Source organism: Bos indicus, chromosome 20 (assembly GCF_029378745.1).
Source record: "Bos indicus isolate NIAB-ARS_2022 breed Sahiwal x Tharparkar chromosome 20, NIAB-ARS_B.indTharparkar_mat_pri_1.0, whole genome shotgun sequence".
Lineage (NCBI taxonomy): Eukaryota > Metazoa > Chordata > Mammalia > Artiodactyla > Bovidae > Bos > Bos indicus.
The window spans coordinates 29,403,917-29,431,104 of record NC_091779.1 but is presented as its reverse complement, the minus strand read 5'-3'; the positions used below and the strand labels follow the sequence as shown (position 1 = coordinate 29,431,104).

At 36.5% G+C, this 27,188-nt stretch overlaps 1 protein-coding gene across 1 annotated transcript in view; it reads right to left on the bottom strand.

The window, feature by feature from the left end:
- HCN1 (hyperpolarization activated cyclic nucleotide gated potassium channel 1) overlaps positions 1–27,188 on the bottom strand; it is a 453,436-nt gene that overhangs the window by 44,226 nt on the left and 382,022 nt on the right. The window contains exon 6 of the mRNA XM_070774701.1: positions 10,958–11,198. Within this exon, the coding sequence (XP_070630802.1) occupies positions 10,958–11,198 (241 nt within the window). The remainder of the gene's footprint in view (positions 1–10,957; positions 11,199–27,188) is intronic.

Here is a 27,188-nt window from a genome sequence, read left to right as displayed (position 1 = left end):
CAGGAAATGTGCTAAGGATGACAACACAAATAAAAACATAAAGTGATTAGTATAATACAAATCTTTATACCCCATAGTTTCTGTGCATCATTTATATAAATGTTCCAAATAAATCACAGAGAAAACTTAGGGATGAACAGAAAATAAGGGAATGAGTATAAATAATATATGAGAGAAAGAAGTATTAAGAGTGTAAAATTCATGAATTCTAGGGTTTTTATCTTCTTTGCTACTCTATGACAAATACTTAGAACTCTGGAGCACTGAAGATTTTCAATAGCTCTACGTGGCATCATCGACTCAATGGACATGAGTTTGAGTAAACTCCAGGAGTTGGTGATGGACACGGAGGCCTGGTGTGCTGCAGTCCATGGAGTCACAAAGAGTCGGACATGACTGAGCAACTGAATTGAACTGATGTGGTAAAAAAAAGGGAAGGAAGGAAGGAAACAATATAACTTGCTCCATTTATGGCATAAGTTGAAATAATGATTTTTTTGGAAGACAGAAAAATTTCTAAGAAGGCAACAATAGGGGAGAGATGACAGCCCTCTATATTATTCTAGATACATCTGCCTTGCCCTTTCACCCCATTTTTTTATCTGCATAGTGTTTTTGTTTTTCATTAAAGTATAATTGATTTATAGTTTCATGTGTACAGCAAAGTGATTCAGTTTTATATATATATATATATAATTTTCCAGATTCTTTTCTATTATAGTTTATTACAAGGTATAGTAAGTCCCATACATACGAACCTTCAAGTTGTGAACTTTCAAGATGTGAATGTGTGTTCCCATGTCTAACCACATAAGGTGTGAGTGAAGTTGCAGTTTTCCCTCTGTCTCCTATTGCTGACAGCTCTACCATCTTCCTCTTCCTCTCCCTCCTCCAGTCAACCCTTCTCACCTGTTCACTCGATGCCAGCCCCTGTATGCCAGCTGCTGTACTGTATCTACTTACTTTTCAAGGTACTATACTATAAGATAAAAGATGTTTTCTTTATTTTTTGTTTATTTTCATGCATTGCTTGTGTGAAAAATATTATAAGCCTATTACACTACCATGCTATACAGCCCATTGTGTTAGCTAATTTTGTTAGCTAGGCTAACTTTGCTGGATTTACAAACGTGCTCTTGGAACAGAACGAGTTCTTATGTAGGGGATTTACTGTATTGAATAAAATTCCCTGCTGGTAACTATAAGCCTGTTTCTATGTCTGAGGGTCTATTTCTGTTTTGTAAATATGTTCCTTTGTATCACTTTTCTATCTTCCACATATATGCACAGTGTTTCTAACAACTGAGATAACTGACACTTGAGTCTTCACATCAAGATCTAGATCTGGTTTTCTAAACAGATGGGAGTACTGGAAACACAAGGCCTCTTTAATGAGTGAGGGTCATGGGGGAGACCTGGGTAGCCACCATCCCTCTCATCTGGGTTTAGAAGAGCCAATCCTTGTGTCTCCTTGACTCCAAGACACAGAATTGGCTGCCATCAGTCACCATGTTTGTTCTAATGTTCACATCACACTGGGTTCACTTCACTGCTTTCCTGTAGCTGCAGGCTCTGAGGCATTTGAGTCATCATGCTTGACAAGGTCCTGGTACTGCAACACGGCCTGACGAGGTCCTCTCACCTATTTTTACAGCAATCTAGAATAGTTTTATCCAGTATGGCAGGCACTAGCCACATGTGGCTATTTACATTTAATCTAAAATAACTGCAATAGAATGACATTAAACATTCAATTACTCAGTCACACTAGCATCAAATGCTCAATAGTTGCATATGGCTAGTGTTTGAGCAGTATTAAGTAAAGAATATTTCCATCACTACAGAAAGCTCTAGTGAATGGCACTACTCTAGATTGTTTGAAATTCTAGAACCATATTATTTGATTCTTAATATAGTGAGATTCATTTAAAATTAGATAGAAGGTAATTCAAATATCAGTCCTGAGTTTCTCAGAAATAGATAATGCTTTGTGTTTCATTTAGTGTAGTTTATAATTTATCATTATTATTTGTATTAGTTTCCTGTCTTGACATAAAGATAATGAGTTTAGCACAGTATAGTACTGAAATGAATGGGATGTTTGGTTCCTTTTTTTTCTTTTTTCTTTATATTTTTAACTTTACAATATTATATTGGTTTTGCCATATATCAACATGCATCTAAAATTAAAAAAAAACAAGCTTTTTATATTTTAGAGCTGGAAAGAAAACAAAAGAGAATAAGGAGTAGTGATGAGGAAAAATAGATCTGTTCATCCATTCATCCGTTGACTCATTGTACGAGTTCTCCTTGAGTTTATGTAAGAATTCAAGCACTATTCTTTGGAGTTGCAGATTTAAACTGGAAAAAGTCATTGTGTCAAAGCTCAGAAATTTCATAATCCATTATAGAAGACTGACATATAAATTATAACAAAAACAGTTCAATAATAGGTTAAGTGGTAGGAAAGCAGAAAGAAAAAAAAATCTGCCCGGGGGAGACTAAAAAAATTACATTTCAGCGATGTCTTCATATGGGAAGCAAAGTGTCAGCCTAAAGAATGGAGAGGGTTTTTTGTTTTATTTTGCTTTATTTTTTTTTAAACTAAAGAGATTAATCTTTACAAAGGCAACTTTCATTCTTTGCTAATGTAAGAGCTAGCAGCCTTGATTTAAAGATAAATCAAGGTTGATTTAAGGACATCCAGAGGGGAAGATATGCATTGAGATTAGGAAAATAAACTGGGCCAGATTGTATAGAGTTATGGAGGTCTTGTTTAAAAATTTGGATATTCTTTTTCTTCATCCAAAGAGCAAGGGACATAATTCAGATGAGCCTTCCTAAAAGATGAATAGCTGCAAAAGGATGAAAACACAAAGGTCTGGAGTCTCCTCTCCAGAATCCTGGGAAACAGGCATGAATGGGAAATGTTGGGCTTCAAAATAAGAGGCCCATTGCTGCTGCTGCTGCTGCTAAATCGCTTCAGTCGTGTCCGACTCTGTGCGACCCCATAGACGGCCGCCCACCAGGCTCCCCGTCCCTGGGATTCTCCAGGCAAGAACACTGGAGTGGGTTGCCATTTCCTTCTCCAGTTGGTCACTCTCAATTCACTAATGCATGCGTACTTTAAGGAGAACCCTTAAAGAAAACATGAGAGCTTTGCTGGTGCTCAGTGGTAAAGATTCCACTTGCCAATGCAGGAGACATGGGTTTGGTCCCTGATCCGGAAAGATCCCATATGCCAAGCAGGGCAACTAAGCCCATGTGCCATAATTAATGACCCTGTGCTCTAGAACCCAGGAGTCACAACTACTGAGGCCACACTGCAGCTTTTAAAGCCTGTGTGCCTTAGAACCCATGCCCCACCACAAGAGAAGACACTGCAGCGAGAAGCCTCTGCTCAGCAACTACAGAGTAGGCCCGGCTCAGTGTGATAGAGAAGAGAAAGCCTTCATAGCAACTAAGACCCAGCACATCCAAAAATAAATAAACAAAATAATTTTTCAAAAAAGGTTGCTCTTTAAAAGAAAGAAGAAAAAAACATCAGTCCAGGAGATAGTTCTTTCTTAAGACTATCCTATTGATGATGTATATTCTACCTAAAAACCTTTTTCCTCCAGTTATGCTTGATGGAAAGCCCTGCTTCTTTCTACCTTTGAGCTATGCATGCAAAATGAAAAAAAAAATCTTCCATCTGTTCTTTATTATCAGACATTCCCTTAATAGCATATACCGAGTTTATTGTTACAGAACGTAGCATTTGAATAATACAAGTAAAATGCATATACCAATAAAGCAAGTAAAATATGAATACCAAAGAAAACTGGTAATCAAAATGTCACAATTTTTGCTTTCAAGAGAATGATAAAGAGTATGTCAAAATAGTCAAATCAATTGTACATTCTAAAGTGAATCATAACCTGCTAGATTTGTTTTACCTTGCAACAGAACCCCATACTTTTCACTAAAATCAATTACCCCAGTTTTTGATAGACATTGAAACTTAGGAGCTAGGTAGAGGCACATTTTAGAAATTAAGTCCATGAATTAGAATGACACACTAGAAATTAGAATTAGAAAGTACATTTGCCTTAAGGAGTTTTTATTTGACTAGGTTCAAGATATGGCCTGGCCATTTATAATTAGAGAGGCCATACCTCTCTAATTATAAATACTTCAAAAGTGGTGACTTGTGAATAATCACAGGAATACGAGAAGATCCAGAACTGTAATAAAGCTGTTTTTGTTTTTTCCTTTTTCTTCTCTCTAACTTTTGCTTCTTTGTCTCTTTTATTAAAGAGGGAAAGACATGATAACTTCAAAGTAAAATGTCTTAATGTTCATCCTGATTTTCATAAGTGTCTCAGACATATGGATATAATCCTTTATCATGCATTGATGTATTTATACATGACACTACTCAATTGAAGAACTAGAAGGTGAAGATTTAGATGGGGATTAACACCTCTCTTAACTCAATGATTTAGCAAAGATTCATCCTGTGGTTGTACATTACCTGGTATTTCTAGGTGGGATACAACCTACGAAAAGATCCAGTGGAGTTGTCTTCTTATCATAGAATCAAATATTTCATTAACCTGACCTAAGAAGAGAATGAATGAGGAAGCAAAGGAAAACAAAACAGAACAAAAAATCTTGAAGAAGATTGATTGTTTTTCCCTGCTGCCACCTCATCTTCCTTATATTTTGCGAGAATGTTTATAGTAGTTAAATTAATATTGAACTAATCAAATTGTAACTTTGTTATCAACAGAGTCCTCACATCTCCTAGAAAATCAGTCAGCTTTTAGAAATGTACAATGGACTAGAAATGGAGTAAACTGTAAACTATGGATTGGCAGATGTTTTTAGTCCTCTTACAAACAATGAATGATCACCATGACAGGGATAGCCTGTGGTTTTTCAAACCTGCAGCTCTACATTTAAAAATGCCAGATCATTGTAATCTGGCCAAATGCATTTTGGACATAAAAACCATAAATATGCACTTTAGCTATATAAAGTGGCTGACAGTCTCCTTGAGGCTGTCAAAATGTTAGACATGACTAAATAGCATTCAATACCAAATGATTTATCATGGCAACCATCAAGGGAAGTATTTTCTTTCCGGAAGGTGTATTATACACCACTTTTTGGGGGCTTTCCTGGTGGCTCAGCTGGTAAAGAATCCACCTACAATGCAGGAGACCTGGGTTTGATCCCTGGGTTGGGAACATCCCCTGGAGAAGGAAAAGGCTACCCACTCCAGTATTCTGGCCTGGAGAATCCCATGGAGTGTATATCCATAGGATCATAAAGAGTTGGACACGACTGAGTGAATTTCACTTCACTAAACTTTAATATATTATAAGAAGAACCTATGAGAGAAACATTTTGAAAGATGTAAAGTCAAGGGATTGAATCAATTAAAACACTTGATGTGGAGAGACAACCACTACAAGGTGAGTGGACAGAAATATTAATAATGAAACATTATATTAGAAAAAAAGCTTTTGTTTAAAATCATGAACTACGGATACAGAGATACATTATTGGGAATTTTAATGAAGTTAACCTCTCTGGACATATATATATGTCTAGAAACAGTCCTGTATTATTGTAGAAATAAATCAAGTTAGGAAGTTAGGTACCGAACACGAAATTCTGAATTTGATCTTCGAATTGAGATCTCCATATCTCACTATTTTGCTTGTCATTTAGTTGGAGTGTTTCCTGTGCATTGATTATGCTTACTCACTTAAGACACTTTGGAAGAGTGGAAAGAACATAACGAAGTTGATCTCAGGCTCTTCTGCTTAAAAATACTGTGAACTTGCCATGTCCAGCTGATGCAAAATACAAAATTAATACACTACAAAAGTATGCTCTATCACTTTCAAAATTTCATATTAGATACTTAAAGGGGTATAAATTTTAAACCCTTACATGTTAAATAAGTACAGTTCTTATTATTAGATTCTAACAGCCTTTCTTTATCTGATTTGGTGTTTAAATTGAACAAATATCAATTGTATGTGTAAAATAACTGAAAGTAATGCAGACCTACTTTTTTCCATAAACTGTCCACCAAAGGACAGGCCCACTAATAGCCATTTCAAATCACCATAATGAAAATGTGAATGACACTAAAAGCACTGAACCCAAACCAATTGCTATTTTGGAGAATTTCTTACTGAAGTGAGCTGGATTGAATAAGTAGATATTTGTTTCACTGGAATAAACTATAGGTGAAATATTTGTTAAATGGTTAAAATGAGGGATAACTTCATCAGTCATTTTGTAAAACTATATTTAAAGATGATCATTTATGTCTTAAGAAATTTAGAAAAAGGATGGAGAAAAATTTTATTTTATGTATAATTACATTTGGTAGTTTAACTAGGTTTAGTAATTGAAGATCACCTCATTCCTCTTTTAAAATAAATCTCATTTAATCTTATCTTTCTTACACATTACTTATTGCCAATATAATTTATTTAACATCTTTGATATTCTGTAATTCTCCTATTCAAACATTATATGTGCTTTTTTTCTTTCCACCATTCCATCCCCAAATGTTTCCATTTAAAATTTTTAAAGAGAATTTAAATAAAAGATAACTCATGTACTATACAATGAATCCAGATGGAAAGTGCAATCTATTTTTATAAAGTAATAATGAATCACTATATTAAAAATGCAGTGGAATTTAACCAAAGCAGTATAAACAGACTATGTATATTATAAATTGCAGTCATCAAAGATGAAGAGTAGTTCAAAATAAATATACTAGCTTTTAAACTCAAGAAGCTAAAAGAAGTAAAACTGAAGTAAAAAGTAGAACAGATTTTATACAGAAAAAATACAGAAATTAGTGAAGTGAAAAGTAAAATAAAAACTCCTTCTTTGAAGATACCACAAAAATAACAAATATTTAAGTAGCTCTGAAAAAAGTTAAGAAAATAAAAAAAACAAACAATATTAGGGAGAGAAAAGGCATAGAGATTGAGCAGAGATTAAACACATATGAGGAAATACAGGTGTCTCAGTGGTAAAGAATCCTTTTTTCTAATGCAGGAGATACAGGAGACCTGGGTTTGATCCCTGGGTGGGAAAGATCCCCTTAGAAGGAAACAGTAACCTGCTTCAGTATTCTTGCCTGGAAAATCCCATGGACAGAGGAGCTTGGAGAACTACAATCCACGTGGCTGAAAAGAGTTGGACATGACTGTGTGACTGAGCACACATATTCTTATTGCATAATAACAACTTTCAGAAATTCCTTTCTAAACTTTTATGTACTTGTCACACTTACATTAATTACTTCAAAAACCTTTTTTCCCAAAACACTTTCCCTCAAAGTTGGATTATACTTTTATTTTTTACTACCAGGTTTTATTTATTTTCATCAACTTTCAATTTCTACTTTTTCTTCATGTGAACACTAATTCTCTGAGCTTACTAAAGTAGATATTTTTAAAGTTCTTAGCTTTCCCTAATTTCCTCTTTCTTTTTTCTTAGCATAATCGGCACAAGAGTAAGGGGGTGATGCAATCAGAATCATGACAAGGAAGAAGAGTGGGAAGAAAGAGAAAGATGAAGAATTAAAAATCATCCTTAATGAATGGGGAGAAAGTCAAAGAAGCTAATCATTGGGTTAACCAAAAACTGGCCAAATATTTTGAGCTGATAGGTTTAATCAGTTGCAATAGGTTAATGAATGAGAGCCTTATGGTTATTTTGGGCTTCCCTGGTGGCTCAACTGGTAAAGAATCTCCCTGCAACGCTGGAGACCTGGGTTGATCCCTGGGTTGGGAAGATCCCCTGGAGAAGGGAATGGCTACTCACTCCAGTATTCTGGCCTGGAGAATTCCATGGATTGTATAGTCCATGGGGTTGCAAAGAGTCGGACATAACTGAGTGACTTTCACTTTTCATACCTATGGTTAATTTGATATATTCCAAATAAGCATTTAATAAAATTAAAACTTTTCCCAATAAATTTTATAGCTGTTATTGAAGAAAACTTCTTAAACTCAGCATATTATTGTTGCTTTTATAATCATTATTTTAAAATAAAAATGAATATATTGCCTAGTTTTCAGATTAGCCAACATCACTAATTTGATTTGAATACTTTCTTTTTACTGATTTTCAGGGGCTCAAATATACTGGTTATTTATTATCTAATTGAATAAACAAATAAAGTATTATCCCTAGTCTGGATTTATTGAATTACAATCTCTGATAGGGAGAGCCTGAACTTAAACAGCTTCTTCAATGATTCTGATGCACACATTTTTCCCATCTAATATCAGAAGGAAGACAGGTAGCTAGCAACAGTGTTCAGTATGAGGCAGAAAGAAGTCAACACTGGAAAGCTGTGAGAAGTAGTATGGAGACACAGAGTTGGGAGACATTAATTCTGACAGAGAAAACTTCTAAAGGCATATTATAAAGTTTGTGAAGAATTAGTACAAAGTAATAAGAGCCATTTGGGAATACCTCACCCATGGTAAGAAAATGTTTCACTTGAATTTGTCTTGTAGAATAAACCTGATATGTTAAGGCAGATTTCCTGACTTTTTCTAAAGAAAATATTTCAGTTTCCTACTGCTGAGTAATATTTAACTATTAAACTTGCCAATGTCTGACACTGTAGTATTAATCATTGTCTTTAATGTTAAATCAGAACTGGCACTAAGAGACATCAATAGTCATTCCCCGTCACTTGTTCTAACAAGTTAAAATTATAATAACAATGTAGTGAAACTAAATAAAATAGAAGTAAATACGGAAACATTTTCATAATTTTGCAGTGCAAAAAACCCACTTTAGAAACATAAATACTCTAAAATTCAAATCGAATAGACAATAATGAAGATCAGAATGATAAAACAAAAAATTAGAAAGTTTAAAAAGAAGTAATAATTTTGGAGAAAACAGTTACATTATATCAAAAATACATTAGGGACATTTCTGTAAATTTGCTTTAAGAAGACAAACAACACATTAAAAAATGCAAAAATAGCAATAGAAAATCAAATAAAAACAATCCATATCTTTGAAGAAATGCCTCAGTATCACTGTTAATAATGGAAGTACAAAGCAAATAATAAGGGGATGCCAATCTTACTTATTAGGAGGAAAAATGTAAAAATCAATGGGTAAAGCAATGTAGAAATTGGCAGTTTCATCAAAGAAATGATTTAATGTTTTTTCAGTTTAAATGTATGCATAGACTTTGGCCCAGTAAATCAACTCATAGGCAAGTTTTGTACATTTGCACAAATATAAATATATACAGCTCATTACAGTAAAAAGCTGGAAACAACTCAAAATGTCAGAATTTTCAGCAAGGCAAATAGCCCCTTGTGATGGTTAATTATGTGTCAATTTGACTGGTCATAGGATGCCCAGAAAAATATAATTTGGGATATGTCTATGAGGGTGTTCCTAAATGAGATTAGTATTTCAACCAGGTGACTCAGTAGTCTGCCCTCTTCAGGGTATGTATCCTCCAAATCCACGGGGGGCTGAATAGAGAAAAAAAAGAAGGGGAGACGAATATTTTTTTCCTATCTCATTGTTTGAGCTAACATCTCAACTCATCTGCCTTCAGATTGTATTTACATCAGACTGAATTTAATCACCCGTTTTCCTGTTCTTCAGGTTCAGATGCAGATCATAGTATTTGTCAGCCTCCATACTCATATGAATCAATTTCTCATAATAAATCTCCTTTTCTGTATGTGTGTGAATATATATAAATATACACACACAATAGGAGTTATATATCTCCTATTGCTTCCATTTTTCTAGAAATCCCTGACTAATATATCACACAACTAGAAGCTGTATTCCCTAGCTTTCCTTATGCCTAGAGGTACTCTTTTAACTAAATTCTGGCCAATCGTGTGTGAATAGAGGTGAAGTTCGCTATTCTGGGCACATATCTAAAGAGAAACTGCTCATTCTTCAATTCCTCTGCCCCCTTCTCCCTTCCTGTGGTCCATATTGTGGAGAGGAATCAATTTGTCTGGTATAAATAAGGAAAATACTCTAGATGATGGCAGCCCAGCAAAATAAATAAAATCTGCATGCCTAAAAACTGTCTTGGAGAGAGTCATTAAACCCTCTTGGGACTTCTGTGTGAGAGGAAAACATACTTTCAATCTGCTTAAGCCACTGTTACTTGGTTCTGGTTTAAGAAGCTGAAGCAATATTCTAACGAATACAATAGTAAATGCATATGCACTGAACATGTGACACTGAAATGTGAAAACATACCAGTTTTCAGTGAAAAAATGTTGCCTGCCATATCAGTTAACAAATGATGTTCAGCCATCAATCCAACACATTACAGCCACCCAATGGTGAGCCCAGAGCAAATTCAGGAGAGAAACAGGATGCCCACCACCTACCAGACAACTGCTGCAGCCCACCCCAGATGATGCTCTCAGAGGAGACTAAGGATGAGAAAGCATGGATACCAGCCCCAGACAACTGAAGTGCATATCAAAAGAATAATTTCAATGAGCCCAGACCTCTTGCATCTTTTCATACAAAGAAAAGCACTAAGTTCATTAATTTGAGATATCTGGTTTTCTCTAACCAACAGTAATCATTCCATGTTTCAACTACCTGGTCTCTGTCGCAAAAACTGCTATATACCCTGGCTCCTCCCTTACCTCTTGGAGCAGTCTCTCAGAGTTATCTGAGATACTGTGTCCTGGGCTTAAGTCCTCAGTTTTGTCTGCCAAATAAAACATAATTCTCAACTTTTAGTTATGCATTTTTTTCAGTCGACACACTATAGACACTTTTATCAGAATTCAAATACAAGTCCACATTCAAGCCCAATAAATCAACATTCTGACATCTCCAAAACTTGGATAAAGATACATATTGCAAGCAAATTAGATTTCATCTGAGTTACATTTTCTTTTTTACTAACCTCCAAAGTATGAGCCATCTGTCAGCTTCATTTCTTTACTGGATTTTGTGATGACACCAGCAACACCATGTTGAATGAAATACATTTTTTTACCCACAGCTCCTTCTCGTATGATATAATCTCCAGGTTGAAACACCTCAAATCTCAACTTGCTCAGCATGGCGGTCACGAAATTAGGATCCGCATTAGCAAAAAGAGGCATTGTAGCCACTAGTTTTCGGCAGTTGAAGTTGACTATCTCCTAAAGATGGCAAGAGTAAACAAAAATTAAGAGAGATTAATCATATCAGGAAGCAAAACAGGTGCTGAAATTAAGATCTCTATATAGCATAATACTGTAATTTAAATGAAGAAACAAAAATACATAAATTCTAATAATCCACATATTTCTTAAAAGTCAGGGATTATGTTTTATTATTGAGCTGAAATGTTGTATTCCTAGTACATAGAGTAGTATAGGCATGTATTAAACATCAATAAATATTAATTAAATATATACAAGTTCACTTTTATAACTTCCCATTCCTTTACCATTCTTTATACAAAATTAGAATTAAAATGTGGAAGCGTTTTAGTCTCCCTTTTATCTGTTTTTATGAAGAAAAGAAACCACATCACTTCCTATTAACCCTGATGTTACTGCTTCTGTGGTCCATTGTGTTGAACAACCTAATTTGCACCTACTGACTGGAATTCTGAAACAAGAGCCCAGCTGCCAACAAAATGCCAACAGCATTCTGATGTTTTTTCTTAATGTCATTCATATTATGGGAAGGAGACTTGATATTGTTCACATTACACAAAGGAGACTCTAATTTGACTACAATCTATAATTATAAATTCAATTTGTTTCTGGGTTAGATCAGAAAATTACCCTGTCAAAACCTCCTGGGTTATCATTGGAAGTTTTGGGCTGGACAGAGGCCATATTTTCCTTTTTCTAAATTGCTTTCTTTATGGGATCAGGTCAGTTCTAAATTAGGAGATTTATACATCAGATTAGACACAGTGCTATCACTATGAACCAAAACAAGGATATGGGACCAACCAGTTTTAATGCTGAAAGTTAGATATGGAACAGAATAAACAATGGGAATCTAAATTTCACTTCAGTGCCGTTTCTTAGAAATACCTTCTCCAATGCCGCACCACCCACCCCCACCCTGCAAAGAACAGGGTTGGACCTGAATTTGTGAGCATGCTTAAGAGACATATAAAACGAAGTCACCTCTGCCAAGAGATGGAAGAACGGCAAAAAGATTCAGAGGTATTAAAAGAGAAAGAGATCTGAATTCCTGCTTTGGGAATACAAACTTGTAAATTCCAATATGGGGAAAGAAACTTTCCTCAATCTTCTTCACAAAATAATTTGATATTTAATACTCCAGGATATTAAAAAATTCCAGTTGATGCAGAAGGCACAGGATTTTGAGTCCAACATGGAAAAGAATGTGTTTCATCCTCAACAATACGCTGTGAATTCAGCAAAGCAGATAAGTATCTCTAATAGTGGAGTTTCATGGGAACTGATAAAATATTTAAAAATCAGCAGCAATAACCAGAAAGTGAACATAAAGACAAAAATAAGAGAAGGATATTACATGTGGTACTTGGTACAGCATCATCCAAGCTCTGTAACGCACAGTAGACATTTGGGTGGCTATATCTAGGGGCATTTGTGATCAATTTTAACTGGTGTTAAAGACTTGTGGTTGGAGTGGGGGACTACAGTAAGTTCAGCACATAGTAAGTGTTCAATCTATATGCATAATGTATGAGTAGACAGAACAAAGGGATAAAAAAGAAGAAAAGAAGGGAGGAGGGGGGCTGAAAGGGAAAAAGGAAGATGGAGTTTTGGCACTGGAAAACAAAGTGCTCGCAAAACTTGGTTTATATTCCTATTGGGAAGTGGCTATTTAAAATTCTTAAAATGCTTTCTCAAGTCAATAGCTTGAGAAACAAGCCTTATATATATAAAAATGTGGTTTTTCACTATTCAAAATATTGGCTCTTCCATACAAAAAAATACATGAAGATAAAGGTGAACCATTCAAGGTAACCACATGAATTAAAAAGAGACAGAAATATACTGTTAAAATGATCAGATTGCTTGTTTGAAAGTTAATGATATTATGTGTAGAATGACATAGAAGTATCCTGTGTAGAAAACTGAAAATAAGCCAGGTTGCAGAGAAAATAAATTTTCAAACAAAATAATAAAATAATCTTTTCATCTACATTCTTTGATTTGAAGGATACAGATTTTTCTCTTCATTGTTTTCTCACTTTTAGAAAATAATTGAAAGCATATTTAACAAGAAATTAAACTGGTCTTTAGGATGCCATTTGAATGGCTGTCTAACATAAGTTCTTAGAAGGAAAACCTTGTGAGCTCCATACAGTCTAAAAATACAGAGTGTGTTGGGTGTAAGAATTTAGCAATGAGGCAGCAACTCTGTTTTGTTAAGATTACTCTATGATTCATTATTGCAATGATGGTAATTATATTTATAGCGACCACGCTTAAAACTTTTTAGAGCTATACTGTGTGAAATAAAATATTGTAGAATGGAGGAGAACAAAATGTTTTACAAAATTTTCCAGAATGATACTTAAGTTGTCAATAAAGAATTGTAGTGCTAGAAGGAATCTTAAAATACTGCTATTCTTTTTAATAACAAAGAAGATATTGCATAAAATTTCCCAAGGTTACAGAATATGTGTGATTCCAAAGCACAGATTTATGGTTAAAATAAATCCCTGAAGCAATCTAAATATATCAAATCCCATTTTTTTTCTTATTGTCATAAAGTTAAACAAACTAGAAATCAAATTACCAACAATAAAAGATACCATTGACAGTGAAAAGGCAAACCACAGATGGGAAGAAGCTATTTGCAGTGCATATCCCAACAAAGAGCTCCTGTCAAGAATATAAAAAGAACTCCTTAAATAGAAAAATCAAGGAAAACTATTGATTGGACACTTCAACAAACAAAATATTCATCTGACCAATGAGCCTATGAAAATATGCATAGCAACAGTAATTACTGGCAGAATGTAAAGTGAAACCATGTATCTCCTAATAGCTAATGAAAGTGAAAGTGTTAGTCAGTCAGTCATGTCTGACTCTTTGTAACTCCATGGACTGCCGCCCACCAGGTTCCTCTGTCCATGGAATTTTCCAGGCAAGAATACTGGAGTGAGTTGCCTTCTCTAGGCGATCTCCCCCACCCAGGGATCTAACCCAGGTCTCCCACATTGCAGGCAGATTCTTTACCATCTGAACCATAATAGCTAATGGCTAAAATTAAGAGTTATAAAGTTTTTCCAATGATGTAGGGCCATTCAATATACTTCCTGCTGGTATATGTGAAACATAATATAATCATTTTAGAAAACTTTTGGCGGTATCTACCAAAGTTAAAAACATGATTATCCAATTACCCAGCCGTTCCAACATAAGGTAAATATGCAAGAGAAATCAGTGCATAAGGCACTTCAAGAATGTTCATAACAGGCTGATTTTATTAGCCAGAAACTGGAAACAACCCAAGTGTCATGAAAGGTGGAATGAAGAAATAAATTGTGACATATTCATAGAATGAAATACAGCCTGAAATATAAAAAGAAAGAACTGCTGCCACACAACAGCATGGATGAATCACACTGACATGATGATGAGCAAAAGAGGGAAGACATTAAAGACTCTGCAGTGTGTGACGCCATTTGTGTGAATTTCAAGCACAACTGCTTATAGCGATATGTCAGAAGACTGAGAACCTCTGGGCTTGACTGGAAAAGGAAAAAAGGAAGCCTTCTAAAAATTGTTCTGTACATGGATCCAGGAGGTTATGTAGGTTCATATATATTTTAAAAATTCATCTAAGATTTGTGTATGTTTAAGACTTGTGCACTTTAACAATATCCAAATCATAGTTAAAGAAATATTTTCTACACTAACAATTAACATGAATAATCCTGTTGTACTTTAGCAAAATATTGGGATGGACTGCTGAAAAAGAAAGGCTTTCGTATCTTAAACTGACATGTCAAAGTAAGATCAAATGTAGGATTCTTCATTGTCATTGTCTTGTTGTTATATTATGCTGTGTTTTCAATATATAAAAAGTTGATTTATTTGGAATTTAAAAAGGAGATTTGTCCGTTTTCCTCTACTTTTTAACTTATTTATTTATTTATATATGTACATATACATATGTATATATGTATATATTTATTTATATATGTATAAGTTATTTATGTATATATGTATATTTCGGGATTCCCTGATGGCTCATACAGTAAAGAATCTGCTTGCAATTCAGGAGACCCAGCTTCAATTCCTGGGTTGGGAAGATCCCCTAGAGAAGGGAATGGCTACCTACTCCAGTATTCTTGCCTGGAGAATCCCAGGGACAGATTCTAGCCTGGTGGCTAGAGTTCATGGAGTCACAAAGAGTCAGACACGACTGAGTAACTAACTCTTTCACTTTTTTTTTTTTTTTCAGGCTCATATTTATCTTACACTTTGAGATTAAACCAATTATTTGTTACTCGAGTTGTTACAGCACTGGCTTGATAACTCTTTTAGTAGGCCTCTTTGAAATATCCTTTTCATTATGTATTTTGTATAGACAATACTCCTAACTCAAGCCAGACATGTCACTAAAAACTCTCATTAGAACAACTGCCATAAAGAATCTGGATGGAGAGTAGAGATATTAATAACTTAACTGTGTGTTTTAAGTGAATGTGCTATAAGGACCTGTGATTAAAGAGGAGGAGTGTTAAAAGTTTTGTTTTACTAATAGAGTGATATTAATAACTTAACTAAATATGTTCTCTCTAAGAAAATGTGCTATAAAGAAATATGATTGATGGAGAAGCACTTTTAAAAATTTTGCTAACCTCAAGACTCACTTGATTGTTTCCATTAAACTGAAAGTCAGTTAGTTCTGTCTGAGTCTCTGCAACCCCATGGAATTCTCCAGACCAGAATCCTGGAGTGGGTAGCCTATCCCTTCTCCAGGGGATCTTCCCAACCCAGGAATTGAACTGGGGTCTCATGCATTGCAGGCGGATTCTTTACCAGTTGAGCTACCAGCAAAGTCCATTAAACTATATGCTCTCAAAGCAAGCAGACTTCATGGGAAGAGGAAGAGCTTTTAAATGCCAATAACTTTCTGTCCCATTATGGCTTTTGCTGTCCAAGTTCTATTAGAATTTACAGTTTAAATCGGAAAGAATTCACAAGGAGGTAAAAGTTCCACAGAGAGAAAATGAATGGATTCCTTCAAATTAACAATAATATAAAATTATTTTCACAGTAATATAATCAAGGAAGCTCCAGTGGTGAATCTGAATATGGGATGCATCACAGAAAAGAATTACCCATGATGTAGAACTATTCTTGGGAAATAACAGAATATATTCAGGATTAGTCTATGGGACTAATCATGGCTCTTATGAAGACAGCGTCAATAAGGAAAAAGAAAAAAAGCTTTGATGGCCTGCCAAAGACAGTATTTTCTTACTTGGATGTATTTATAATACTTTTTCTAAGATACAGTTTACCAGGCTCCAGTCCAGATTCAGAGAATCTGAATCTAAATCTTTAAGGGATATGACTCAAAAAAATCCTTGTTTTTAATAACACATTTCAAGTCATAAGCAGTCAGATATGGAAACCATGGTCCCTAAAATAAAGAAGTATCTACAAGTTGAGGAAGGAAAATATATATATATATATTCAGTGTAAGATAATTGTAAAAAGTAAACTAAACACGGGTGAGACTCTGTGTGTCTCTTGCTGTGTATGTATCTGGGCTTAGTCCTTGATACCAAAACCAACTGACTCAGTGCCTGTACAAAGTGACTCATACCTTGAGCTCTTCACTTGTAAGCAACTCTACCTAGATAACTGTAATGATTAAAGATACAAGGAAAATACTTAATTTCACGAAGCGCTATCTATCATTTACCATTATAAGTAACAGTTGTATTATAAAACAAATGAATGTTAAAATCAAAGTAATGGTAGAGACTATATATTCTATAAAATTTCAGAGAAAAAAGAGTTCAGAGTAATTTGGTAAGAATAGCCTGCCAAGTGCCTCTGTCCATGGAATTTTCTGGGCAAGAATATTGGAGTAGGTTGCCATACCCTTCCCCAGGGGATCTTCCCCATTCAGGGGTTGACAGGCCTCCTTCATTGGCAGGTAGATTCTTTACTGTCTAAGCCATCAGGGAAGGCAAGAATATATTAGGTCAGATTTTTTTCTAAATGTTGAGTTGAGTACTGGTTATTAAAGACAAAAGTCAAGATAGGAGCAGAGGTTCAGAAGATAAAAATGACAAGACAGTCTTTGAGCACAGTCAGTGATATTCCCTGTGGCCAAAGTAAAAATTCTTATAATTCCCTAATGATGTAGTAATTTAGAAATTGAATTGCAAATTAAATAGACAACCCATTTTTTTTTTTAAAGAAGCACATAGTTGAAATTAAAAAAAAAAATTTCCCTCAGCATTTCCAATAGGCTTATATTGATCTGGTGGTTTGTATTTTAATTTGCAAGATGGTTGACTGCATGTGTAAGTCAATCACCCCATACAAACCTTAACGCTTGAAAATGTTTTAAACAGTTACGCAAACATTGACTAACAAGTTAGGTAACTGCTTTTATTTCTGAAAGTCAAAGCATTTCCCTTGATTTCTGTGTCCTCATTACAGGGAATTTATAAAGAGCTATTTCTTTAGCTGGGATAATCTGTCTTATTCTTTTTTTAAAGAGAGCATTTAACTGTCTTTATACTTCCTAAGTAATCTGAAAATGAAAAATATGTAATAAAATTAAAGGTAATAAATACATTTAATATTGATTTGGGGGAATTTAAAGGAATTAGAGATAAGAAAGTGAAGTCTCTTAAAAAACTTTGGTTAGAGATGTGCTATGTGCTTAGTCACTCAGTTGTGTCTGACTCTTTGCCACCCCATGGTCTTAGCCTGCCAGGCTCCTCTATCCATGGCAATTCTCCAGGCAAGAATATTGGAGTGGGTTCCCATGCCATCCTCCAGGGGATCTTCCCAACCCCGGGATCGAACCCAGATCTCCCACATCATGGGTGCATTCTTTACCATCTAGCCACCAGGGAAGCCCAAGAATACTGGAGTGGGTAACCTATCTTCTCCAGAGGAACTTTCTGACCCAGAAATCGAACCAGGGTCTCATGAATTGCAGGCAGATTCTTTACCAACTGAGCTGAGATGAATAACATTTATATGGGGGAAGTTAAAGGAATTAGAGGTAAGATAAGGAGTTAGAGGATTGTGAATTAACATATAGGGTGCCTCAATTTTAGTTTATTGCAGTTTTACATCTTATAAAAAAATAAAATTTTTTATATTAGAAAGCAATTATATTTTTAAAAATCTTTAAAATCAAAATGAATACACACATAACCCTTAAAATAATAAAAGAAAAAAATCACTGTATTTCCATCACTGAAAGTAACTGATGTATTCTTTTAATGTGATTTCTTATTCACCTTAACCTAATTGAAATCATAATAACACTGAATATCTATTATTCCCCACATTTATAACATAAAATACTTGCCATTTTGAGTTATGGTCTTCAATAACATTCTTTTTAATGGTCACACAATATTTCATCTTGTGTTAATCGTAGTTATATTAAGAAAAACCCAACAGAGATAAAGAGATAAATAGTCTGCAATGGATTCTTAAATATTAGCCAGCTTTAATATTTTTCACCATTTCTTATTTTTAATTTGGCTATAGCATTAATTGCTAGGTTCATAGTCTCTTCATTTTATGAGTTAAAAGGTAACTAGCCTAAAATCTCTGCATATACAAATGGCAAATTATGATTAAGTGGCTTAAATGAAATCTGCCTGCTTGTAAAGAATAGATCAGAACATGGTGAATTTTGAGAGCTGCAGATTCAAAAATTTAAATGTTTTCTGTAGTTACAGTTCTCATATGCATCTAATTTGGTTCTGAGATATTAAATCACATTTAAACTTTACCAGACGAATGCAAATGAAGCTTGAGATTAATTTGGTTTTTGCATACTCCTACTGTTTTGCCTTCCTAGAACACAGGAACATATTAGGTACCATGCAGGATGTCAGCAGATGACATAAAATTCTCTTAACAGTCACTTAAATTTGATTGTACAGGAAAGAAAATAATGTAGAAACAGACCAAAAAGCCTAAATCAAAATTTTGTATATTGAGACTTCCCTGGTGGTTCAATGGTTAAGAATCTGCCTGCCAATGCAGGGGACACAGGTTCGATCCCTGGTCCAGGAACTAAGATCCCACATGCAGCAGGGCAACCAAGCCTGTGTGTCACAACTACTGAAGCCCATGAGCTCTAAAGCCTGTACTCTGCAACGAGAAGCTGCTGCAATAAGAAGCCCCTTGGCCACAAATAGAAGAGTAGCTCCCACTTGCTCCAACTAGAGAAAGCCTGCAAGGAGCAATGAAGAGCCTGTGTGCTGCAACAAAGACCCAGGCTGGCCAAAAATAAATAAATTTTAAAAAATTGTATACTGACAACTGCAGTGTTCATTAGAGACTTAGTATCACTGTCGCACTCTGGAATCCTAGGCTGAAGCTCAGTTAGGATTCGTGTAAACACCAGGGAGTGCAGCTCCAGTGGTCTGCAAACTGTGAGCAAGTTGTAGAGTGATTTACAGAACAGGATTGAAGCCCACTTGGCAGGATAAAAACAGATTAATCTGGACTGTCAAATACAGTTACATCAAACAGCTAAACTAAAAAATATTATTCAAACAGGACCAGTGGATAGTACAATGAGTTAAAAAAGTCTGAGAAGGGATTTGGAGAATTTGATAAAAATCTATTCATTAAATTTTGTAATAAAATCCACATAAATTCTTTTTCACCATTAATAGGTCAGCAATAGAAATAACAGTATGTGTATATGTGCAAAGGGCATGAGGAAATCAGGCTACTCCCTAAAACTAAGCAGGCATTCTAAGCTGCATTAAATATTTATTTGTCTGTCACATTAGTTAGATTTAAGCATTGCACGTGTCGGCAAAGGTTATGGGTTTAACGGTGACACCTCTACATTCATATGTTGAAGTCTTAACTCCCAGTACTTCAGAATGTGCCTGTGTTTGGAGACAGGACTTTTAACAAGGAGATGAAGTTAAAATAAAGCTGTGAGAGTGGGTCCTAATCTAGTCTGACTGCTATGCGAAGAAGAAACTGAGCACATGAAAAGAAAGGTGGCCATCTGCAAGCAAAGGAGAGAAACCCCAGAAGAATCCAAACCTGCTGACACTTGACCTTGGACTTCAGCCCTTAGAAGTATGAGAAAATGATTGTCTGTTGATTAAGCCACCATGGCATTTTGTGATTACAGCCTTAACAAATTAACATAGCGAGTTAGGCTGGCTAAAGTGTGGCAGGAAGGACGCAGCTGCCCCCCTTGGAGTATCTGTCAAGGCACAGCGGCCCCTCAGCTCCGGAAGTACTGCAGGGGCAGTGGTGATACACATGATCCAGCTCAGATGGCTCTGAGAAGCTGTAGAATACAGCCCACACACTTCAACAACTTCTGAGCTCTTCAGTCTGGGGTGAAATACATTAAAAAACAGAAAACAAAAAAAATTTTACTTACACAAAAAAAGGATTTTGCTTTATTTTTGTATTGAGTGTGAAGTATCATGGGCATTTAGTTGACAAGAGCTACAGGCAGATGGAAATGACTTTAGAGGCAGGATGAGAGTTATAATAATGGGTGCAACTTTATAAGCTTGACTTTTTAGATTTTTGTAAAATATATACAACAATATTTATAGTTTAAGCATTTCCATGTATACAATTCACAAAAATGCTCATAATGTTGTCTGAGCGTTGCCATTAGTGATTGTGCGTGCTAAGTCACTTCAGTGGTGTCTGACTCTTTGATAACCGAAGGACTGTAGCCTGCCAGACTCCTCTGTCCATGGGATTCTCCAGGCAAGAATACTGGAGTGGATTGCCATGCCCTCCTCCAGGGGATCTTCCCGACCCAGGGATCGAACTGGCATCTCTTATGTCTCCTGCAGTGGCAGGTGGCTTCTTTACCACTGGCGCCACCTGGGAAGTTCCTCTGTATCTATACCTAGAACATTCTCATCAATTTCAACCAAAGTTCTGTAACCTTTAAACTATAACTTTCTCCCTTCACTCAAATCACTGATAAATTCTACTCTCTGTTGCTATGAATGTGCTTATTCCACCAGCCTCATAAGTAGAATTATACAACACTGCTGCTGCTGCTGCTAAGTTGCTTTGGTTGTGTCCGACTCTGTGCGACGCCATAGACAGCAGCCCACCAGGCTCCTCTGTCCATGGGATTCTCCAGGCAAGAACACTGGAGTGGGTTGCCATTTCCTCCTCCAATGCATGAAAGTGAAAAGTCAAAGTGAAGTCACTCAGTCGTGTCCGACTCCTAACGACCCCATGGACTGCAGCCCACCAGGCTCCTCCGTCCATGGGATTTTCCAGGTAAGAGTACTAGAGTGGGGTGCCATTGCCTTCTCCTATACAACACTACCACAGGACTAATTTTTGAAGTCCTAAACATTGTCACTCCAGTAATTTGGCCACCTCATGCGAAGAGTTGACTCATTGGAAAAGACTCTGATGCTGGGAGGGATTGTGGGCAGGAGGAGAAGGGGACGACAGAGGATGAGATGGCTGGATGGCATCACTGACTCCATGGACATGAGTCTGAGTGAACTCTGGTAGTTGGTGATGGACGGGGGGGCCTGGCATGCTGCGATTCATGGGGTCGCAAAGAGTCGGACATGACTGAGCGACTGAACTGAACTGAACTGAACTGAAACATTGTCATCCAGAAAAATATTGGGGTAGCGGTGAGTAGTGAAGCTCAGTTCTCGTTGCTCAGTCTTGCCCGACTCTACGTGACCCCAGGGATTGCAGCAAGTCAGGCCTCCCTGTATATCACCAATTCCAAGAGTTTATTCAAACTCATGTCCATTGAGTCGGTGATGCCATCCAGCCTCTGTTGTCCTCTTCTCCTTGCACCTTCAATCTTTCCCAGCATCAAGGTCTTTTCCAAAGAGTCAGTTCTTTGCATCAGGTGGCCAAAGTATTGGAGTTTCAGCTTCAGCATCAGTCCTTCCAATGAATATTCAGGACTGATTTCCTTTAGGATAGACTGGTTGGATCTCCTTGCAATCCAAGGGACTCTCAAGAGTCTTCTCCAACACCACAGTTCAAAACCATTAATTCTTCGGCTGCACTCAGCTTTCTTTACAGTCCAACTCTCACATCCATAGATGACCACTGGAAAAACCATAGCCTTGACTAGACAGACTTTTGTTGGCAAAGCAATGTCTCTGATTTTTAATATGCTGTCTACGTTGGTCATAACTTTTCTTCCAAGGAGCAAGTGTCTTTTAATTTCATGGCTGCAGTCACCATCTGCAGTGATTTTGGAGCCCCCCCAAATAAAGTTTCTCACTGTTTTCATTGTTTCCCCATCTATTTGCCATGAACTGATGGGACCAGATGCCATGATCTTAGTTTTCTGAATGTTGAGTTTTAAGCCAACTTTTCAGTCTCCTCTTTCACTTTCATCAAGAGGCTCTTTAGTTCTTCTTCACTTTCTGCCATAAGGGTGGTGCCATCTACATATTAGAGGTTATTGATATTTCTCCTGGCAATCTTGATTCCAGCTTGTGCTTCATCCAACTCAGTGTTTCTCATGATGTACTCTGCATGTAAGTTAAATAAGCAGGGTGACAATATTCAATCTTGACATATTCCTTTCCCAATTTAGAACCAGTCTGTTGTTCCATGTCCAGTTCTAACTGTTGCTTCTTGATCTGCATACAGCTTTCTCAAGAGGCAGGTCAGGTGGTCTGGTATTCCCATCTCTTTAGGAGTTTTCCACAAGTTGTTTTGAGCCACACAGCCAAAGGTTTTGGTATAGTCAATAAAGCAGAGTACTGAAGGGATGTTAGGAAAAAATCAAGGGAAAGGTCCAGGGATCTGGCTCTTGCTCAATGATACAAACGGTCTTCCTCCTGACCCTCCCAGTTTCTCTTTCCTCCATGTCCTCCCCAGTACTGGCTACATCTTGTCCTTTGATAACAGACATTCCAACAGGTATGAGGTGATAGCTCCCTGTGGTTTGGATTTGCATTTCTCTAATGATCAGTTAAATTCAGCACATTTCAATATGTCTCGTGGCCATTTAAATGTCTTTTCTGGGGGGGAAAAAAGTCTATTTGGGTCCTTTGCCCACTTTTTAATTGGACTGCTTGCTTTCATGTTCTTGAATTATGTCAGTTGTTTATACATTTTGAATATTAACCTCTCCTCAGATGTGTGGATTCCCAGTATTTTCTTCCAGTCCATGGGTTGTCTTTTTATTGTGTTGATTGTTCTGCAGAAGCTTTTTAGTTTATGTAGTTCGACTAACTTAGGTTTTATTTTACTGCTTGTGTTTTAGGTCTCATCCAAAAAAATAATTTTCAGAACCCATGTCAAGAAGCATTTTTTCCTATGTTTTCTTCTAAGAGTTTTGTGATTTTAGGTCCATATATTTAAGTCTTTAATCCATTTCAAAGTTTAGTGAGTAATGTCTGCTTTGCTCTGGCAATTAACCATATGTAACTTCCTACATTTCTTGTATTTTTAGTAATGTATTTTAACTTTTTCTTCATTTTTTTTTCATGTTTTTCTATCTTTACTCAACAAACACACAGTAAAGCACTGTGGGACTAGAAAGGGCATTTTACGATTTCCCTTCTCATCATGCCTGAATCAGTATCTTGCACACATTAAGAAATCAATAAATGCTTTTTGTCTGTTTGTTTTCTAAAAACTAGGGATGCAAGGGAAAAGTTCTAAGATGAAAGTGTAAAGACTCAATTTCTTTCCTTGGTAATGTGACCAAGATTAGATCACTTACATATATTTTCTAGCCTTTGGTTACTGTGCCTTTTACGTGAGTATATGACACACGATTCCTGTATAGCTTTATAATACTACGTGTCTAGGCTATTTTAATTAATCTGAACTAAACACATTTTTAGGAGACATTCAAAAAACCAACAAGTATGTACTTTAAGAACTTGTTCTGAATTACACTAAATATATGCGTGCAAATTAGGATATTTTTCCCTAACACTCTATTCAAGAAACTAAAGGTCAGAAGGACAGTATTATACTCTCAGCCCAATTCATGTTCTGTGAAAATGAAATATACTGACGTCCTATATTCTGCTGGGACACATGATCTGTACCTATTTTCAGCCCACAGCTCTTCACATGCCATTGTTTAAAAATAGATCAGTTCTGAACTTTGGAGACAGACTTAGAAGTGCATTAACCTCTTTCTCGACTGTTAAGTTTGCCATTTTGCACTAATCAAATCAGTATAAATCTGATCATGATAAAAATAGACCTTCTTACTTTGTACACATTCCAACAGGCTCTCATAAGCAGAGGGGTATGGCTCACTGAATTTTTCTAGTTAGTTTTTTGTTTTAAATATACTCCTGCATTAAAGCGTCATCAGTCTCTGATCCTAAAATTCCAATGCCAAGTTTTGATGCTAAGATGCTGTCTCCAGAAGCCTGGTTGTTAAACTGGAGGAAGGGCTTGTTAGCAGATTGTTTGAATAAATTCCAAAAGAAATGAGACATACGATAAACCTTGAGTTGGTGTCCCTCTGAGGTATGGTCTAACATCCTCTGAATGACCTCTCATAGCACTAACACGCAGTTATAATTGCTGGTTTAAATTTCTGTCTCTCATCAAGTTGTGAGAGCCGTGTGGGCTGCAACTATATACTATTTTTCACGGTATCATAGTAATACTAAGAATCAAATTTTACTGTGTACTTACTATGTACCAGGCACTTTTCAAACTTTTAATGTTTTGGGTTTTTTTCTCATTTAATTTTAAAACATCTCTGTTAGGTACTTATCATCATCATCATTTATATTTAAAGATGAAGAAAGTAAAACATGTACAAGTTATGAAAGAGCCCAAAGTTGTGCAGATACTAAGTTGTGGTGCTGCATTTATATGAGACCAACCTAGGTAGCATATTCAAAAGCACTTTGCCAACAAAGGTCCATCTAGTCAAGGCTATGGTTTTTCCAGTGGTCATGTATGGATGTGAGAGTTGGACTGTGAAGAAGGCTGAGCACCGAAGAATTGATGCTTTTGAACTGTGGTATTGGAGAAGACTCTTGAGAGTCCCTTGGACTGTAAGGAGATCCAGCCAGTCCATTCTGAAGGAGATCAGCCCTGGGATTTCTTTGGAAGGAATGATGCTAAAGCTGAAACTCCAGTACTTTGGCCACCTCATGCGAAGAGTTGACTCATTGGAAAAGACTCTGATGCTGGGAGGGATTGGAGGCAGGAGGAGAAGGGGACAACAAAGGATGAGATGGCTGGATGGCATCACTGACTCGATGGACGAATCTGAGTGAACTCCGGGAGTTGGTGATGGAGAGGGAGGCCTGGCGTGCTGCGATTCATGGGGTCGCAAAGAGTCAGACACGACTGAGCAACTGAACTGAACTGAATGGCACTATGGAGAACAGTGTGGGACTTACCATATGATCCATCAATCCCACTACTGGGCATGTATCTGGAGAAAATTATACTTGAAAAAGATACATGCACCCCAATGTTCATTTCAGAACTACTTACAACAGCCAAGACATGGAAGCAACTGAAATGTCCATCCACAGATTAATGAATAAAGATGTGGTCTATGTGTATACAATGGAATATTATTCAGCCTTAAAATAAGTATGAAATAATGCCATTTGCATTGAAACATGTGAAATGTCATGTATGAAACGAGATGCCAGTCCAGGTTCAACGCACGATGCTGGATGCTTGGGGCTGGTGCACTGGGACGACCCAGAGGGATGGTATGGGGAGGGAGGAGGGAGGAGGGTTCAGGATGGGGAACACATGTATAATTTTTTTTAAATTAAAATTGAATAAAAAAAAAAAAAAGAAGAAATAATGCCATTTGCAGCAACATAAATGGGCCTAGAGATTATCATACTAAATTAAGTCACACAGAGAAACACAAGTCTAAAAGATGATACAAAAAACTTATTTACAAAACAGAAACAGACTCACAGACTTAAAAATAAACTCATGGTTACCAAGGGGAATGGTGGGGAGGGGGGCTATAAATTAGGAAATTGGGATTAACATATACATACGTAACATATACATACTATTATATTAAAATAGATAGTCAAAAAGGATCTACTGTATAGCACAGGGAACTCTACTTAGTATTCTGTAATAACCTATATGGGAAAAGAATCTGAAAAAGAATGAGATGGCTGGATGGCATCACTGACTCGATGGACGTGAGTCTCAGTGAACTCCGGGAGTTGGTGATGGACAAGGAGGCCTGGCGTGCTGCGATTCATGGAGTCGCAAAGAGTTGGACACGACTGAGAGACTGATCTGATCTGATCTGATCTGATACGTATAACTAAATCCCTTTGCTGTACACCTGAAATTAACATAACATTATAAATCAACTATTTGTTGTTTGGTTGATCAGTTGTGTCTGACCCTTTGCGATCTCATGGACTGTAGCCTGCCAGGCTCCTCGGTCCATGGGATTTTATAGGCAAGAATTCTGGAGTATGTTGCCATTTCCTTCTCCAGGGGATTTTCCCGACCTAGGTATCAAACCTCTAAGTCCTGCATTGGCAGGGAGATTCTTTACCACTGAGCCATCAGTAAACTTCAGTATAAAATTAAAAAAAAAAAAAAAATGAAGCCAGTGGAACCAGGGCCATACTCTCTCCCTGATGCTGCATGGCTCCTCCATAGTTGGCTTTCACTCATACATGATGCTATTCAAAACACTGAGAATATCATAAAGGCAATTTAAACCATTCAAAACAATGAAACAGAAGACCTCCGAGCCCACAAGGCAAAACAGGTGCATATTTTAAGTGGATAGAAGAAGAATAGGAGGGCTCTCCAGGCAAACCAGGACTGGGCACAACTGGGAGGGAGAGGAGGTTTCTGGAGATCACTGAAGTCCACTTTGCAGACTCAGAATTTTAACCAGACACAGTCACAGAGCAACAAGATAGTGGAGAACAGAGATGACAGATAACTAATGCATCACTGCTGCTGCTGCTGCTAAGTCGCTTC